General features: G+C 47.3%; 1 protein-coding gene across 1 annotated transcript; it reads left to right on the top strand.

Moving 5' to 3' along the window:
* The first annotated feature begins 1275 nt into the window (after positions 1-1275).
* On the top strand, positions 1276-17207 carry GNA11 (G protein subunit alpha 11). Its single transcript, XM_074565415.1, has 7 exons — positions 1276-1450; positions 5898-6082; positions 7698-7852; positions 8892-9020; positions 10238-10367; positions 11134-11287; positions 12792-17207. Exons 1-7 carry the CDS (start codon positions 1315-1317, stop codon positions 12980-12982), a joined length of 1080 nt encoding a protein of 359 aa, XP_074421516.1. The 5' UTR covers positions 1276-1314; the 3' UTR covers positions 12983-17207.
* Positions 17208-17881: the final 674 nt, after the last annotated feature.

Genomic DNA, 17881 nt, shown 5'->3' with positions numbered 1-17881 from the left:
CTCTGATTTGACACGCACCCCTGCCCCCCAGCTGCTGTCCCCCCTCTCTTGGAGGGGCAAGTGATGAACTGAGATGGGAAAACTGACTCTGCAGGTGGAGGAGTGGAGCTGGGGGGTCCCAGGCAGCTGCGCAAGGCAGGGCAGGGCGATGGGTGTGCAGCCACGGGTGCCCCAAGCAGTGTGTGTGCAGGAGGAGCCTGGGTGTCAGGTCTTCTGCTCGGGGCAGGTTCCTGCTGGGCATGGTGGGGCTGCTCAGAGAGATAAAGGCAGCAAAAGGATGGAGACACGGCTCTGGCTTGGGCATGATGCATCCAGCTGCCGGCAGCAGGGACCTAGTGGGAAGCAACGGGGCACCGGGGTTACAGACAGCTGTGAGCCCCCAGTCCGGAGGGATACGGAGCGAAGGAGGGCCCGGGCGGTGCCCAGGGCACTGAGCCGAGGGACTGCGTCCCTGCTTGGCCCTGCCCCGGGAGGACACAGCCGGGGTCCACGGCCAGAGCCCGGCGGTGCCGGCCCGGCGCTCCTGCCCCTCGCTTTCCCTCCTCCGCATCGAGGACTGCCGCAGCCGTGGGCGGCGGAGGGAGGCCGGGCTGGCTGGGTCTGCGGGGCCTAGGGCGGGGGTGGGCCCTCCCCCGCGCAGGGCCAGGCCCGGCGACTCAGGGCACCCCCGGAGGGCGGCTGGGCCCCGCGGGAAGCGCCGCAACGCCCGCGGGCCCGGCCACCGCCGCCCTGACGGCCCCGCGGCGAGGGCCTGGCCGCCCCCGCCCCGCCATGGGCGCCCCGTTCCGCCACCGTCCCACAATGCCCCGCGGCCCCGCCCCGCTCTGGGAACGCGCGTCCGAGGGCCCGCCCCCGCCACCGGCCAACCAAACTCGCGCTCCGGTTGGCCGCCGCGCCCCGCCCCGCCGTCTTGGCCCCGCCCCCCGGCGCGCCGCGCTCTCCCACTGGCGGCAGCTGCTGTCAGTCAGCGCTTGTTTTCGGCGGCAGCGGGTTGGGTTGCGCCGGCTCGTCGCTGGCTCGGCGGGGCCGTGAGGAGGGAGCGGCGGGCGGCGCAGCCGGGCGAGGGCAGCGCGCGGAGGGGGGCGGCGGCGCTAGGCCCGGCCGCAGGAGTCGGGGCCGAGGCCGGGGCCGAGGCCAGGGCCGGGCCGGGCCGGGCCGGGCCGGGCCGGCGCCGCGGAAGGAGGGAGGGAGGGTGGGGAGGGAGGGAGGGAAGGGGGCGCCGGGCCGGGCCGGGCTGCCGGCCGTGCGGAGGACGGTGGTCGGTGCCGGGGGGGGGTGGGGGGTGGGCGGGGGCGTCCCGGCCGCGGCGCGACCATGACTCTGGAGTCCATGATGGCCTGTTGCCTGAGCGACGAGGTGAAGGAGTCGAAGCGCATCAACGCCGAGATCGAGAAGCAGCTGCGGAGGGACAAGCGCGACGCCCGCCGCGAGCTGAAGCTGCTGCTGCTGGGTGAGGAGCGCCGGGCCCGGCACGGCCCGCGGGGCCCGGCCCGGCCCGACCCTGGGCCGCGGCGCTTGACAGGTCCGGGAGGCGGCGCGGTGGGGCCGCGCCCGGGCCGCGCCGGGGGCGGGTGTGGCGGGGAAGCGGCGGGACCCACGAGCGATCCCCGCCTCGGAGCCGGGCGCTCGGGGCGGCCTTCCCCTCGGCGCGGGGCCGGGCCTCTCGTTGGCCGCCCTTTGTTTGTTTTTTTTTGTTTTTTTTTTGTTTTTGTTTTTTTTTTATGATGCGGTTCTCTGTCAAAATGGATTTTGACACAAGCAGGAACTATGAGGCCGAAATTAGTGGCGCTAAATGCGGGCACACACACAGGCGCGTGAAAATCATCTCAAGGAAGCGCTTGCCGGAGCGTGCTGGCCCTTCATTGGCGTATGAAGATTCGCTGATGCAGTCGATGCTTTTCAGTATTGTCAGGGAACTTCTGGGGCCTTGAGTGTGAACGTGTCTGGAAAAATTGGCCTCCGGCTCTTAAACCACTGAGTTCCCCTTGCGCGGTCCCGGGGGGCCCGGGTCAGAAGGTGTTGTGGCGAATCTGAAGGGAGACGAGGCAGTAAGAACGCGCAAGTTCTGTGTCTGACGAGGAAATGGCTATGGTGTTCAGCATTACCCTCAGAGGCAGAGATCACCTGTGCGGCGATAAGGATGTCGGTGCTCAGGTGGAAACGTAGTAGTGTTCTGTGGTTGTGCAGATGGATAACTATTGCCTGTTTAGATAAGGTTTATAGGGGATGGGTAATCAGTTACAAGAGCAGCCAGCTAAGATTTCAGGCATTCACATCCTCCTTCAGCAATGAGTTTGATATTCGCATGCCGGTAGCCCCCAAATTAAACTTAAGTGACAGTTTTCATGGGTACTGTGATTTATCATTTCTCATGTACGTATCCTGCTTTGTGTCGTAAATACTGTATCCTCTCAGGCTGAAATATGAAGCCGGTCTGATGGATTGAGCTTATTCACTTGGGGTCTGTCGTGAGTTGGCAAGCCATTGAGGTACAGGTGAAGAGTCAGGATGATTGTCATAAAAACAAATGTAAAACTTTATACAGGTGAAGTGAGGCTGTGTCTGCCCAGCCCTTTGGAGGGCTCCAATACTGACATAGTTACATAGTGATAATTAAGTGAAGGCTGGGGCTTTCCTTCTCACCCTGAATTCTCAGTGATTAACATGTTGCTGTTCTTCAGGTGAAAGGTAAAATCGAGGGCTCGACATTTGTGCTCTTTGAAGATGCCGTGTCAGGTTCTGTAAGGCTGCTTGTAGACAAGGGAACGTGTCGCTTGCTCTCATGCTTCCCTAAAGCAGTCCTGCAGAAGCAGCTGTTTCAAAATAGGTTGGTACTATAGGATAGATCTGGGTTAAGAAGATCCCACTGGATCTACATATTTCACTTTAGAAATAATTCACATTGCTCAAGAATCCTTTTTGCTTTTAAGACACAAGTAACATTCGGCATCAGATTTAAAAAAAAATATATCTATATCAGGTGGTTAACTAGTATTTGATAAACAACGCTCCCAATTTTAGGATGTGTTTGCTGATGCGTTTCACTGCATTGCACATTGCCCACCTTAAGTTGTGGCAGGTAATGTGTGTTCTCTCTCCTTGATGTAGTTGCTCCTTGCAGGGATGACTTCTGTCTTGCTCCTCTTATGTGAGGTTCTTACATTCACAAATATTAGTGATCGTATTAATGGGAGGGCTTTCCCAAATCTTCAAAATTTTGAAAAGAGTGCATGCCTGGAGGGCGTTCCTGCCTTGTAGAAACTCTGGTAATTTTTCTTGTCACTGTATCTAGTGACAGTTAGTTTAAGCCTAAACCAGAAAATTGGGGTGAAAAATAACAGTGCTCATCAATGATGAACCTGGTAGTAAGAAATTTGATTTCTAGGTATTGGACATTACGTAGTCATTTGTCTTTTCATTGGGTGGGGAAGGGGGAGAATATTTTACATAAAAATTACTTGTGATTAGGTATGGGATAGTGTTGGCTGAGTAACATATTTACAAGTGCCTGTCATGTACTTGAGGGTCATTAGTAACTTACTGTAAACTCTGCTGCTTTCACGTGTTGACAGAAGAAACGGCGAATCCAGGTTATCTCCTTGTCTCAACATTGTCATATTAAAAAAAGTTATTGTGCTCTTATAAATGTAGGAGACCATACCCAGCAGAGCTTATAATGTTCTGGTGTAGTGCCGTTCTGGATTGTTGATGGCCTAGGTAAAAGCAAGTGGCAAAAAAAAAAAACAACAAAAAAACCCCCCACAAAAACCACAAAAAAAACCCCCAAAAACCCCCCAAATACCAAAACCCAGGTGACGGTGCAGTGACAGGATGAATCTGCGTTTGAACTCTTAAGTTCTGAAGTAAGTGAATGGCTGGTGTTGAAGTTTCTCATATGTTTTCCTTATTGCAGTGCTTTGAAGCACCACTTTTTTTTTTTTTTTTTTCTCAGTTTTGGTCACTGTGGTAAAAGACAAGGAAGTATTTCTCACCACACTGAGAGAAACCACAAAATATTTCAGTTTCCAGTTTTCCCACCCTCTATTTACGGTGCAGCTTTCTGTTTGAGATGGAGATAGTTTGCTGCATGTTAGTGGTGTTTATAAAGTTAATTTCTAACTACGCTGACATAACTTCTGTCAGTTCTTGGAGATGGTGAGTTTGTTTATTTTAAACATGCTGCTTCTAGTTATGTGCTTGCTGCTCTTATTCGAGCATATTTATTTGTTTGCCTTTTAGCCTGGTGCTATAAACATGAGTAACTGAGAATCTACGTGTGAGCAGTAATTGTGTATTGTGATGAATGAGATCCTGTCTTAATATATCTCTCCCCTCCTGTGAGGCGAGTACCTGGTGGTTCCTGTGGTGAAAGCCAGGGCTCTGCCAGCATCTTTATGTGTGACTGCAGATCAAACAGATTTGTCACTTAGGCGATACACTTTAGTTTTTGCTCTCAGTAGACGAGCGAGCTGGACCACTGTATTAAAAAAAGCTGTCTTTTTTTAAAAAATATAATATGTATTTTGCACATCAATAGCAAATTTTGGAGCATTGAGCAAAAGTAGCGAGCAGAAGCGTCGATGGTATACGCTTAGACTTGTGGGATGAGGTGTGGAGGTACGCTGATCACACGCAAGACTTGACCCATATGTCCCCTCCACAAAAGGTGCTGTCTATACGGAAGCTGCTGGGTGCTCTCCGTAACACCAGTTGAATTGTGAATTTAACGAGGCTGTGTAACGGCACGGCTGCTTTATCTGATGATGTTTTTCCTCTTGTACTTGCTGTGTTAGAAAGTTCCCCCCATTTTTTTAATATCATCTGTTGGCCTTCGTGTGTTAAATGACACTTTTCTGCAGCCATAAATGTAGGAGCGGGAGGACCTGCCCAACTGACTGTGCAGGAAGCAGGCGTTGAAAGGGCTGGACTGTTTAATGCGCTGGCATTGCTGCCAGCCTGCCTTGCCCTCCCATCTCCTCTGGGCAGTAAACCTGGGCAATAAGGAACCGGGAGCCTTGCTGTAAGGAACCGGTAGCCACGCCGAGCAGCCTGCCGCCTGTTGAGGATGCAGACAGAGCGCAGACAGCTGCGTGCAGCATCCTGCTCTGTTCTCCCTCCAGTTGCTATTTTTAACTCTACAATATCCAAAGGCTGCAGGCGGTATTAGAGGTATCTTGCCACAATGATTATAATTTCAGTCCTTAAGAGCAAACGTTATGCTTGCACAGTATTTTTGGACTACTAGGCAGATGCACTGACTGGATTGTTTATGTCAGATGGATAAGCAAGTAGTTTCTTCCTTAGGAGCACCATTCTCCTTTAGATTTGATTTTTTCCTGTTGTGTTCAGTTCTTTTCTCTGAAAAGGCACGTAGCCTATAAGGTAAAGAGCATTTTGTGCCAAATCCCAGCGAAAGAAAATTCGCTCTTTACTATGGAAATAGGCTTCCCCCAGCCCACTCACTGTCATCTCGGTTTGCAGCACTTACCAACTCGAGAGCACATCTGGGCCCTCTCTGGCTGGTGCGGTGATTGTAGCATCTTGCTGGAGTATCTGGGAATAGGTCAGGTGTGACGGACAAGGGCCTTTTGACGCAGAACGTGTGGGAGTGGCTGTAATGTGAGATTTGGAATAAGTACCAGAGCTGCTTTTGAAGGCTGCCGTAAAGGACAAGATGTCTTCCCTCTGTGCTCTTAGGTTCATCGTGGGGATGAGCAGGACCACCCAGACTGCCTTCTAATATTGGGGAAAGTGACTAAAAAAGTGGCTGGAAGTAGCGTGTACTTGGGTATAGTACTAGGAACTTTGGGGTATGATGGGATTGATTGTTAGCTTGCTTTCTTCTGGAGCAAGCCTTGCTTGTGATGGCTCCTAACGCCCTCTCTTGCATTCTGTAGGCACTGGGGAGAGTGGAAAAAGCACGTTCATTAAGCAAATGCGTATAATTCATGGCTCAGGCTACTCTGAAGAGGATAAAAAAGGCTTCACCAAGCTGGTGTACCAAAACATCTTCACTGCCATGCAGTCTATGATCAGGGCCATGGAAACCCTGAAGATTCTGTACAAATATGAACAGAACAAGGTAAGTTTCTCACAATTTTTGCATTTATCTTTAGGCAATGGGGATTCTAGGATTTGACTCCTAAGTTCCTGTTTGTTTGTGTCCTTCTGCATTGCAATCTCAACCTCCCCGAATGCTTTCCCATAAATGTTTGGTACTTAAGGACTGATTTTTTATGACATTTTGCTGATAGCTGGCTCTATTTACTTGGTTGTGTTGAGGGACAGAGCAACTTTCTCAGGATGGTTTGTGCCGCTGATCTGTGTAGTGAGCGGTGGGAGCAAGGGACGGGGATACAATACAGGGTAGGATATAGGAGAGGTGTTCCCTTTACTCATTTCAAGGATTTGGTATTGTTAAATGTGTTGGGCTTTTCTTTGCTTGAGATATGATTCACATCGGAACTTGAAGGTGACAAAATACTCGCTGGACTCAAAAGACACCTCTATTGGTGGTTACCGCTATTACTGCAGTCTGTCGGTTTTTCTGACAGGTACTGACCAAAGGTACAAACTTTTCTTCAAGGGTTTTGGTCTCAACCACAGAAGTCTGGCTTCCTGATTTTGGGTCCAGGACTAAATTCTTCAGACAGATTTGGTCTAAATTTTTTTTTTAGCTTTTTTGGGGGGGAGGATGGGAAGAATGAGGAAATTGGATTTATTATTTTTTTTAGTGTGTTTTGCTTCTTTAATGCTTAATACCTTAATATTTTTTTAGTGAAATTGTATTTTATCTGTTCTGTCACACAGTAACTTGGAGCCGATTTTTAATAACTGCTGATAGGCAGTGGATGGTGCCCCAGGAGTTCTTGAGTCCGAACGCCTTTTTTGCCTTTAGAGAGGCTCTGCAGTCTCAGGGATGAGAACGGGCAGGGTGTGAGGAAGCTTGCCCTGCCTGGGCTTTACCCAGGGCATGGTGGAGGTGTTTTGATAGGTATAATCTGCCAACCTTTAGTTATGATAGCATGTGCAGAGCTTGGCTTTGTTTTTTATTTTTTCTTCTTCCTGGGATAGGTGCTATAGGCAAAAGCCCCTTCCTGTGGCAAGCGTACTAAAGATTTCGGAAAGCAGGTCCGTGGGGATAATAACTTTACAGATGCCACAGGGTGGTGTTCCCATGGTGGTCCTTCCTTTGCTTATAGGTTGTAGGGTGGGCATTTTGATTGAAATACATCGAAACAATGTCTCTGTTGCAATTCAAAATGTATTTAAAAATATTTTTTTGTAACGAACTGAGAGAGCAGTTTGTTACCCGGCTGCAGTTGAACCGCCTCAGATGCGGGGCAGCCTGTGGTTCTTCAAAGTGAACGCTCTGCCTTGGAAACCACGGTGTTTCAAAACACCTAGTGATCTAACGATAGGTGAAACCTGCTGCTGTTTTACAGCTTATTCTGTGAAGGAGCATATGATGCTTTGGGGGAATTTTGCTGATGTCTGCTCTGTCTTAGGTGAATAGTTTACCCGTTGTCCCTCTGGTCTTAGCAACCTGATTCACAACCAGCCCGTGGATCCTTGAAGTCATAATGTAAAGATTTAGTTCATTGGAGAATTTTTTACCTGCCTGTGACCGGTACCCCCTGCTCCTGACCCTCCTTTCTCCCCCTCCCCCTTTTTTGGTTTTGCTTTTCCATCTCCAGGCCAATGCAGTGCTGATCCGGGAAGTGGATGTAGAAAAGGTCATGACGTTTGAGCAGCCATATGTAAGTGCAATTAAAACATTGTGGAACGACCCTGGAATACAAGAGTGTTATGACAGGAGAAGAGAATATCAGCTTTCTGACTCAGCTAAATAGTAAGTATTTAATCGCTGGCATGCGTGGTAGTGATGGTCTAACAAAAAATGCCTGTTGAATTTTTATTTTTTTTATTGAAGTCTAGAGTTTGTTTCAAAGGGCAGGAACACAGCTGTAGATTTCACTACACAGTTTGTTTAAAGTACCTTTTATCTTTTTCATTGGGGCAGATGAGTCTTGCTAGTGTTTTAGACAAGCTGCACGGTCTCTGCTGGCTATGCGTGGTGGGATAAAAATCATAGGCATATGAGAGGGGCGCTTTGCCTCTATCAGCCAGAAGTATCCTTAGGAAAAGTTAAGATGAAAGAACAGTGGGAGCAGGTAACTGGTAACTTGTTTGAATCTGGCTCCAGCAAGGCAAAGCGCTTTGCTGGAGATGGGGGAAGCCATGTTTATTTGGGGATAGATTTAGATCTGGAAGTTCTTTACCATTTGCTACTTTTCATGAGGGTATGAGGTGTTCTGGTGGGTGATAAAAGACAGTTGTTCACGCGTCTGCTTCTGTATATACCTGAGGCTAGAATCTCTGCCTTATGCCATCTGTGGTGGTCCTGGCTCTTAGGCAGCAGCAGTGTTGCTCTTTCTCTTCAGGTTTGTCCTTTGGCCTACAGGTGGATATGTATGGATGTGTAACTTAATCGATTTATTAGTCACAAAATCTGAGTCTGACATAGGTTTGTTTATAAATAGAAAACCTCAGATGAGACTTGATTCTGAAACATAAGCATCCGCTCTACTTAAACTTTCTCTGTAGTAAAGATTGTCTTCTGTGCTACTATACAGAGTTAGTAAAGTTGTCCTTAATGTATCTGGTTATCTTCCGAAGGGGATGGCTGGTGAATTACCGTTCCCCAAAAAAGCATTCTGTTATTTTTTTCCCCATCGTATTTTAAATGGTTCAGGTGACTTCTGGCTTTCTTGTTATACTAGGGAAAGACTAAATGTAACAGTGTTTAAGTCTGTATATTTATATGCTGCAACCTAAGGTAGTTTTTGTTTTTTGTTTTCTTTTTTTTTTTTCCATTGTGCTTCTTGTAGCTATCTTAGCGACGTGGATCGTATCGCTACCCCAGGATATCTACCAACTCAGCAAGATGTGCTACGGGTTAGAGTTCCTACAACCGGTATCATAGAGTACCCCTTTGACCTAGAGAATATTATCTTCAGGTACTGAAGGTGTATTCATGTTACAGCTAAACTGAGAAAGGAATTATATGGTTTCAGGAACGATGAGTTCTGGATTGCTTTAGAGTGTCCAGGTGCTTAGTTGAGAGGGTAGAGCGGCTGCACGTGCTGTGGTATTATGATGTATCTGTTGACAGGTGCTCCTGTAATGGGGATGGTGTAACATTTATTCTGATTAAGGGAAAACTCCAAGCTTCAGCATTGACAGTCACAAAACAGAGCATGCTTTTGAATCAGTGACACTTAATGCCCAGCTAACCATCTTGCAGGAGCCGGCATCCTGCCTGGGAAGGATTGCCGCTTTTTGTGTGGTGATACCTAGTATCTGCCTTCAGAGATGGTTTTCTGTAACTACCTGGTGCTCTCAGGATGACACCAAAACTTCCTGCCTGTGCTGCTGCAGCAATAGGTGGTATTTGGAGGCTTAAGCTAGCAACTGAGCACGGCATAAAGGGCACAATGACACACCTGTCTATTGCAAAGCAATTTTCTCCCTAGCTCTCTGGTACTTAAATGCTCCTTGCCCTTCTCTACCACAGTGTTGACATTACAAGAGGGGAATAAGGGAGCCTGCATCCTCTCTTAAACCACTCAGTTACGGATATACAGAAAGTTACTCTCCCTGTTCTGGTTTGCTGACCTATGAAATAGGTATAGGGTTCTAGCAAAGGCGGACTGGGTGTGTTGCACTTTAGGTGAGTGACAAAATAATTTTAGCGTGCTATACAGGTGGGACTTAAAACTGAGGAGGTGAAGTGCATAACTGTTAAACAGCACGTTCGAAGAAGAGTTTAATAACTAAGAAAGCTCTCTGTGTGAGACAAGTCTTGAGGCAAGCAGATGCTTTAATAAAAATAGTTTGCTCGTTTGACAGAGCAGAGTTTTGAAGGACTTGTCTTTTCCCACTCAGGACTGCTACTTAGCAAACCAGAGCGGAATGCAACTAAAAATGGTAATGCTGATATCTGGGAGATTTGAATTTGGTATGACTTGCCTATGGCCATCTCTTCAGTTTGATATATTGCTGGAATAGGATATTTTGTGAACTTGATGGTTTTGTTAGCAAGCACTTACTGTTACGTGCCAGGTTAACTTGAATGGTAAAGAACCGCATTCGTTCTCATCGTACGCTAGTCCTTTACATTCAGATAGAGAACTGCAGCTACTTCGGTGATACTGTATGTATTTCTCTTCCTTAGAATGGTGGATGTTGGAGGTCAAAGATCAGAACGAAGGAAGTGGATCCATTGCTTTGAAAATGTGACTTCCATCATGTTTTTAGTAGCACTTAGTGAATATGACCAAGTTCTGGTGGAATCTGATAACGAGGTAAGCCAAAGTATGGAACTCTGCAGAAGGGTGGAAGGAAAGGGGGAATGTCTGTCTAGGGACTTGTAGGTTGGTACCAAAGTGCTCGGTGCCAGGTTGCATTAGCAAGTATTGTTGGTTTTGGCCTTCAGTTCTTCCTATTGCAAAGGGAACGTGAGCCTCCATGGGTCATGATGTTCCTGAGAACGGAAAATGCGCAGTGCATTCAAATCATCTGTGCTTCTCGAGTAATACTGAAATACCCTGAAATTGCTGGGTTCTGTGTGCCTTGGAAGGTACTGTGCAATGTGACGGCATGTTCTTAAAAATCACCCATTCCTCTTTTCTGCACCGAATTACTTCGTGCTGTGACTGCTGTCTTGTTAGATAGTGACTGGTCCCTTTGAAGGTGCAATACTGAAATTTTGCACTTGCTAATAGATAAAAAAAATGCCATTAGGTAACAGCAGTTATTCCTCTTCTACTACACAAAACACGTTCGCAAAGGATTGTGGCCAGTCCTCTCACATGACTGTCAAAGCCTAAAATGACTTTTAAGCCTTTTGATGTGAATGGCTTGCTAATTAAATGAAGCTTGAGTCCATCAGATTTTGCATTTCCTTTCCATTTACTGGTGCAGCTTGAGATAGAACCTACCCGGGGCCAAAGTATTTTGTGTACAGTGTCTGAGATGCGGGATCGAGACAGAGATGAGTACGTGTGCAGGTAGCAGAAAGGCATCTTAGTACTCATTTGTGAAAACAACGATTTCTTTTTCTTATTTCAGAACCGGATGGAAGAGAGTAAAGCTCTCTTTCGAACCATTATCACTTATCCATGGTTCCAAAACTCTTCTGTTATCCTGTTTCTCAACAAGAAAGATCTGTTGGAAGACAAGATCCTATATTCCCACCTTGTTGACTATTTCCCAGAGTTTGATGGTGAGTAGTTTTTAAGAAGGAACGCTGTATATCTAGAAGGAGGCTTGGTTAGAATTGGTTTGGTTAGAATTTTGGGGGGTTTTTAAAGAAAACTCAGCTCTAGAGATGGGGAAAACATCTTAGTTTGAGAAGGAATACTTACAACAATGAGAAAATGTCACAAAAATAAATGTCTTAATCGTATGTAGGTAACTGGAATCTGATTGAATGATCAAATAATGAATCTCTCCTAGATGAGGAATTACTCCCCAATATGCTCTTCAGAGTATTAAATAATGGAAGTTTAACTTTCCTGCCCGTATGCTCGTGCATATAACCCGTTTCACAAATAGGTGACAATTTGCTTTAACCCTCTAGTCAAGAGGTGACTTGAGTCCTTGTTTTGGGAAACTGCCTGGTCAAATACCCAAGTTGTTCAAATGGCGGCGCTGAAAAATCTCAGGTAGCATCAAATTCGTACTAGTGTGCCATCTGCAGTCGTGGCAAAGTAATATCTATGTGAAACAGAGAAATTCCCATCTGAAACAAAATTTCTTTGCCGAAATAGCATTTCGGGCTCTTCAGTTGAGTGCATTTAAAGTTGGCCGTATTAGTTGTCCTGCCGCTTCTGGAGTTTCATGCCCCCTGCTGTCTGAAAGCACAAGCGCTCTGAAATGGTCAGTGGCAGAAAACATGGCATTTTTCCAGCAGGCTGGCAAGGGCTGGTGGGTTTATCGGTCAGGTAGTGTGTAATTCTAATATAACTTAACAGCTGGAGACAAGATCACAGCATCGGGGAGTGTCATATGCTTTCAGTTTTCTTCCTGGAAGTATTTACTGCAGCTCCTCCAGGGATGCTGCGTGGCTGGTGAGTGGGAGGTAGCCCATCGGACTGCCTCTCAGGAGATGGTCCTTGCTGTGGAGAACGCGACACCGCCGCTACTGCAACAGAAATATCAGGCAGTGACTCTTTTTTTTTTTTTTGAGGAGTTGTCAGCAATATGAAGTAAATACTGGTAAAAATTCCAGGTTTTTAGCTCCTGTGGATTGACCAGCCAGTTAGGACAGACTGCAGCGCTGGCTGAAGATGACGCTTGTTTGTAAAACGTACGCTTTTGTCCTTCGGTGCATAAGATCCATCTGTATATTAGGAAGAAATATACACCCGATCTTGAGAGCGGAGCGAGGTGTTATGCACACCCAGCATCTGGCGCTGTTGTCTAGTGAACGCAGCGCATACGGGGTTATACCAAATGCTGTCTTTCAACGCACGGTCTGAAGTGATGCCTTCGTTTCCGTAAAAACTCTCAGCCTTGGAAAAATGCTTTTTGTAGGTTATGGTTAGGTAACTGAAAAGCATTAAGACGCTTCAGCTCCTGGGGCTTTAATGCAATAAATGGTCTTAATTTCTTCTTTATAGGTCTCTAACCCGTAAGAAAAAGTGCGCTAGCAATTATTCTGATGGATCAAACTGGGGGGGTGCACTTAGCATAAATCAATTAACTGGTTTCTTTGTTTGCTGCAGGCCCACAGAGGGATGCACAGGCAGCCCGTGAGTTCATTCTCAAGATGTTTGTGGATTTAAATCCAGACAGCGATAAAATCATCTATTCTCACTTCACATGTGCCACAGACACAGAAAACATCCGTTTCGTCTTTGCCGCTGTCAAGGACACCATCCTACAGCTCAACCTGAAGGAGTACAACCTGGTTTGACCCGCTCTGCTCTTGGCCCCTTGAGAGGCTTCATTGTGAAGAAAAGACAAAAAAAGAAATTTTAAATATGACAGGAAAAAAAAGTTTTAATTTTTGATGATGTAATGATTGCAAATTGTCTGATCTGTGGAGTGGCAAGTGCTCAGTGTTATCCTGGAGTCTCATGTCTCTGTCCACAGAGTAGTTGATTTCATATTTTTAACAAATTGCTTTTATTTCACAGTTAACGGGGATATGCCTCATTTCTTCAGCACCTTGCTTACTTCTTAATTTTTTGCCAAACAGCTAAGGCAGTCTCATCTTGAGCTTTCCTTTGTTGCTTAGCCACTTTTTTTTTTTTTCCCCCCCTTTTCATTCCCATGGTATATATATAGACAAAAATAACTTTCCAGCCGAGATTGTGAATTCACTGGACTGTGGGAGTGCAGAATGCTACTGGTCCCTTTGCCTTGTGCTATAAGGGTGCCTCTGGTGTAATTTGCTAATCCTGCTTGCTGCTTTTCCCCGCCCCCGCCCCGTCCTTCTTTCCCTTCCCCAGGACACGCTCCATGGTTCACTGTGATGAAATGTTGGGGAGGAGCGATTGCTCTCCAACTATTGTGCAAAAAAAGGAAAAGGCAAAACGAAACACACAAAAAAAGCCATCACTTTTCCATTCTTTATATGTTCTAGTTCTGAGTTATTTTTTTCTTATCAATTATGAAAGGTATGGAGACTGTGATTATTTTTTTTTTTTAAATTATTGATGTTCTATACATAGTTTGCTACGTGTTGCTGTATTTTGTTCATGGACTACAAATGATGGAAGCTCTTGGAGCAATAGCTGCTGAGCCTGGGGAAGTGCCTGACTGTAATTATTCTTTTTTTTTATTTTATTTTGTTATTATTTTTTTTTCTCACACATACACACATCCCCCCCACACCACAAGCGCATGCGCGCGCGCGCAAGGCTCAATTTGCAGAGAGGAACTGTGTTTTGTTGAGTAGAGTACGTGACATCAAGTGAGCAACTTCTCTATGCAGCAAATATCAAAAGCACACTGAGTAATTGTGGCGTTTAAACATCAGACTTTGGCTGGATTGAAAAATCTTAGTCTCGTGCCACCCTCTAGTTCTTTTCTTGCTGCTAGTAGCAAACAAGCCTTGTTTATTGCATTTAGTGCCAGTGTATCGAGTGACTTTGTAAGAATTCTTCGGTCCTGTCCAGCTCGCGGATTTTTAGAAAGGACCAGAATCGGTGGGTGACAAACTTTGGGACATAGGTAGGATTCTTACTTGAAAAGATTGAGGATAGCTCTTGGAGGGAGCGGCGATTCTCCCTCTCTCTCCTGTTTATGCATTCCCCTGAGGCACATGCTGCTGTGTTTCTCTTTAGAGGAGCATGGATCCTCTTCGGAAGTCTTGCACACATACTCGCTCCAGGGTGCATGTGATAATCCGGTTACCGTAGTCACGGCTGGAGCGCGCGGCTGCTACGGAATCCCGAAAGCCCTGCTGTGGTTGCACTTTTGTTTAGCAGGAAAGTAGAGGCAGAGGCAGCAGGGTTTGCTGGTGCAGGTGGAAGGTAGAGTGGAGGTAGTTCTGGATTCCAGATTCCAAATGAAACTCCACTGAGCAGAAGGATGTGAAGTCTTTGCCCATTAGAGAGCTTTTTCCAGGAGCGGAGGCAAGTGAACAAATGTGCCGAAGACCTGGTGCCGGCCTGGAAGATAATGGCAGTGGCAAGGCAAGGAGCGAGTAGGAAACAGGGGAATCTGACCCGCCTCTGGACGTGTGTCGTTTAGCCATCACTAATGCTTCTGTTTGAATTCCGGCAAGTAGCATCGGGTCCAAATTCTCTGGATCAACCAGACTGCCCCCTGGAAGGCTAGCAGGCTGCCAGTAGATAAAGACTAAATGAGCTGCACTGTTGAAGGGGGCTGTTGATATTTTGTCTCTTTTGTAGACAGAGCACTACATCAGTGTTTTGCACAACATGTAAGAGTAAATCTTAACTGTCTGAGATGCTTAAGATGCTTTGATCTAGAACACTAAAACACGGAGGGACGTAATTTGGAGTAATTCTGTTTATAGGTCCCTCCTGTTTTCCAGAATAGCTGAGGGAAGGCTCTGGATGTCTCAGAGCACCACGGAAGAAAGCAAGCTCTGCTAAGAGTGGTTAGAGAGCTCAAGTTGGAACAGTAGCCATGGGACCAACAGCTGAAGAGCCAGTCTGGCTGAGCGGCGGTGCGGAGGGAAACACAGCGTCTCTTTAGACTAGCCACGCTCTGGACTGCATTTAACACTTGGGAGGAATGAGAGGGATTCCCATGTGTCAGACAGCTTTGCATCAATTTTACTGCTTTTTTTTTTTTTTTTGTCTTTTTATGCCAAAATGATCCATTTTGTAGAAAACTGTCCTATAAAGAGGAATTTATAATCATCTTCGTGTATTCTGAGTGCCGCTCGTCTGAAGCAGATGGCAGCACCAGCCTCTTCCGCTTCTGTGATCCTCTTGTAAATGGTTCACACTACAACTATTGCCAGCAGCGCACCTGGCGCTGAGCTATACAGGTTCTTGGAAATAAATTCCCAGAAGTTTGGTTTTTTTCCAAGGTGAATGATGGTGGTACTTCCACTTGAATCAGAAACTTTTTTTTTTTTTTTTTTTTTTTTTTGGGTTTTGTATCCTCCCCTTCTTTAAGAGCTGCTGCCCTGGCACAGGAGGAGGGATCTTGGCTTCTGTCTCTCGCAGAGTGAATCTGCGTTGGCGCGGGGAACTGTGGGAGGCCACGGGCGCGAGGATTTGGGCACGTGCTGTACCTTACTGAGCAGCGGCTTGGTGCAGCCGTTGGCCTGATAACCGCCTTGGTGCGATGATTCTTGCGGAGGGAAGGGGAGAAGGTTGTGGGATGGCTGTCTCGTGAGCTCCTGAAACCCCCTGCTGAATTAGGGGAGGAATGGGTCAGACTTGTACGCGTAATCTGGAGTTGTCTGTGGACTGTATTACATGTGAGAAGATACCAGTGTTCGCACGTGCTTTTCTTAGCAAGCGGTAGCTTGTGTGCCTCCAGCTTGGCCAGTGAAGTGTTCCAGCAGAACTGGTTCATGCCTCTGTTGGCTGGCCCTTTGGCAAACGCCTGCCCTAGCAGAAGTGCCAAACCTTAAACCAAATTTGCCTATATCATCTTTTAAGAAAATGAGGCCAGTCAGAATTTTCTGCAGGTTGAGACGACAGATTGACCTTCAGAAAAAACGGTGGCATCGGGTTCTTGGAGAGAATCTAGACTCCTGAGTCTGGAGAAGTGGTCTCTTGGCTGACCTCTGCTCCTTGTGCACTTTTTAATCTTTGTTCTGCTGAAGAAACCAACCTCCTTTGAACCAATTTGAAACTTGAAGTCAGTGAGGAGAGGACCATCCCATTCCTTTGCGCCGTTCTGTGTGGATTGGCTCCCTGGTGAGCAGCAGCCCCTTCCTGCTTCGGCGTGTCAGATAGCTCCTGCCCTTTCTGCCTGTCTCCCCTTCTCCCGGACTTGGATTCTTTGGTCTCTTGTTGTTGCTTCCTAGCAATGTTGGCCTTGCGTTCAACTATGGTTTTTCTTCATGTGTTTTTATTGGTTTGTTTCGTCGTCGGGGTTTTTTTTTTTTTTTTTTAAAAAAGGAAAAAAAAAAAAAAGAAGAAAAAAAAAAAAAGTACTTCCGGAGTGTGCTGACCATTGTATTGTACTGTACAGAGCCCGGGTTGTTAGAGTCCAGCAGAGATAAAGTGTGTTATGCAGCACCCAGTTTTATAAGAGTATGGTTTGTGCCAATGCCCCTTCTTTAGTAGTGCCAGAGACTCTTTACAAGTGCCAATGTGGTGGAAATTATTTGGTTATACTTGTATATTATAGGATCCTGATTTAAGACAATTTAAACATTATCCTATTTAAAAAGATACTATATAAAAATGCTGTTTTTAAACCTTGTCATTTGCAATGCATGTATTGTTGTGTGTGTTGGGGTGGGGGGAGGGAAGAGGGTAGGGTAAAGGAGTTTCTGAATAAGATGCCCAGTGTCAGGATCTATTCAGGCTCCAAACTGTCTCATTCCAGTCCGGGAGTGTGATTGTTTCTTGGAATGATCCCACTCTGACTGCTGGGCAAAAACCCTTATTACAGAAATATCGGATGGAAATTGATTTTCATATCTTTCTCCTGAAATAAATTCTCTGTTTGAAATTGGAATAAATTTTGTTCCTAAAAGCCGTGGTGGTCACGCATGCGTTTCTTCGCTCCTGTCTCTCCTCTCCCCCTCCTCCTGCTCGGCTGAACAACTCCTGTACCCTGTGGGACCTGCATCCCGTGGAAGCCCGCTCTGCCCTGCGAGCTCGCAGTGTTGTCCCTGCTCAGGAAATCAGGACTCTAAGGCATGGAAACAGAGTGTGTTTTGGTAAATACAAGGTATCACAGAAAATGTCGGGGTTGGCAGGGACCTCTGGAGACCATCTCCTCCAACCCCCGGCCACAGCAGGGTCACCCACAGCAGGTGGCACAGGAACGCGTCCAGGCGGGGTTGGAATGTCTCCAGAGACAGAGACTCCCCCACCTCTCTGGGCAGCCTGTGCCAGGGCTCTGCCACCCTCACGGGAAAGGGGGCTGTCTCCGAGCGCTGCAGCTCGATCAGCCGATGTGCGGGGCTGGGTCCCTCCTGCCTTGGGGCGGCCCAGGGAAAGCGGCAGCTGGGAGCCAGCGGCCGATAGAAGAATCCCGGCAGTTTGCTCACAGTTGCTGCCTTTCCCAAGGGCCCCTCCGGCACTGGCTGAGTAAACCGTTCCCAGCAAGATGGGGAGCTCCCGGCCTCCACCGCGGCTCGGCCCTCGGCTCCTCTGCAGGACATACCCCACGCCGCAAGGAGAAGTCTGGGAATGACGGCAACAAC

Source organism: Larus michahellis, chromosome 23 (assembly GCF_964199755.1).
Source record: "Larus michahellis chromosome 23, bLarMic1.1, whole genome shotgun sequence".
Taxonomy (NCBI): Eukaryota; Metazoa; Chordata; class Aves; order Charadriiformes; family Laridae; genus Larus; species Larus michahellis.
The sequence above is the reverse complement of the archived record's forward strand: the minus strand, read 5'-3'. Positions and strand labels throughout refer to the sequence as shown.

Excerpts from the sequence above, each read along its gene's own strand:
- GNA11 (XM_074565415.1), top strand. The coding sequence starts at position 1,315 with ATGACTCTGGAGTCCATGATGGCCTGTTGCCTGAGCGACGAGGTGAAG. Across the intron at positions 6,083-7,697 it reads ACAAATATGAACAGAACAAG|GCCAATGCAGTGCTGATCCG; the intron begins GTAAGTTTCTCA and ends TTCCATCTCCAG. Across the intron at positions 7,853-8,891 it reads CTTTCTGACTCAGCTAAATA|CTATCTTAGCGACGTGGATC; the intron begins GTAAGTATTTAA and ends TGCTTCTTGTAG.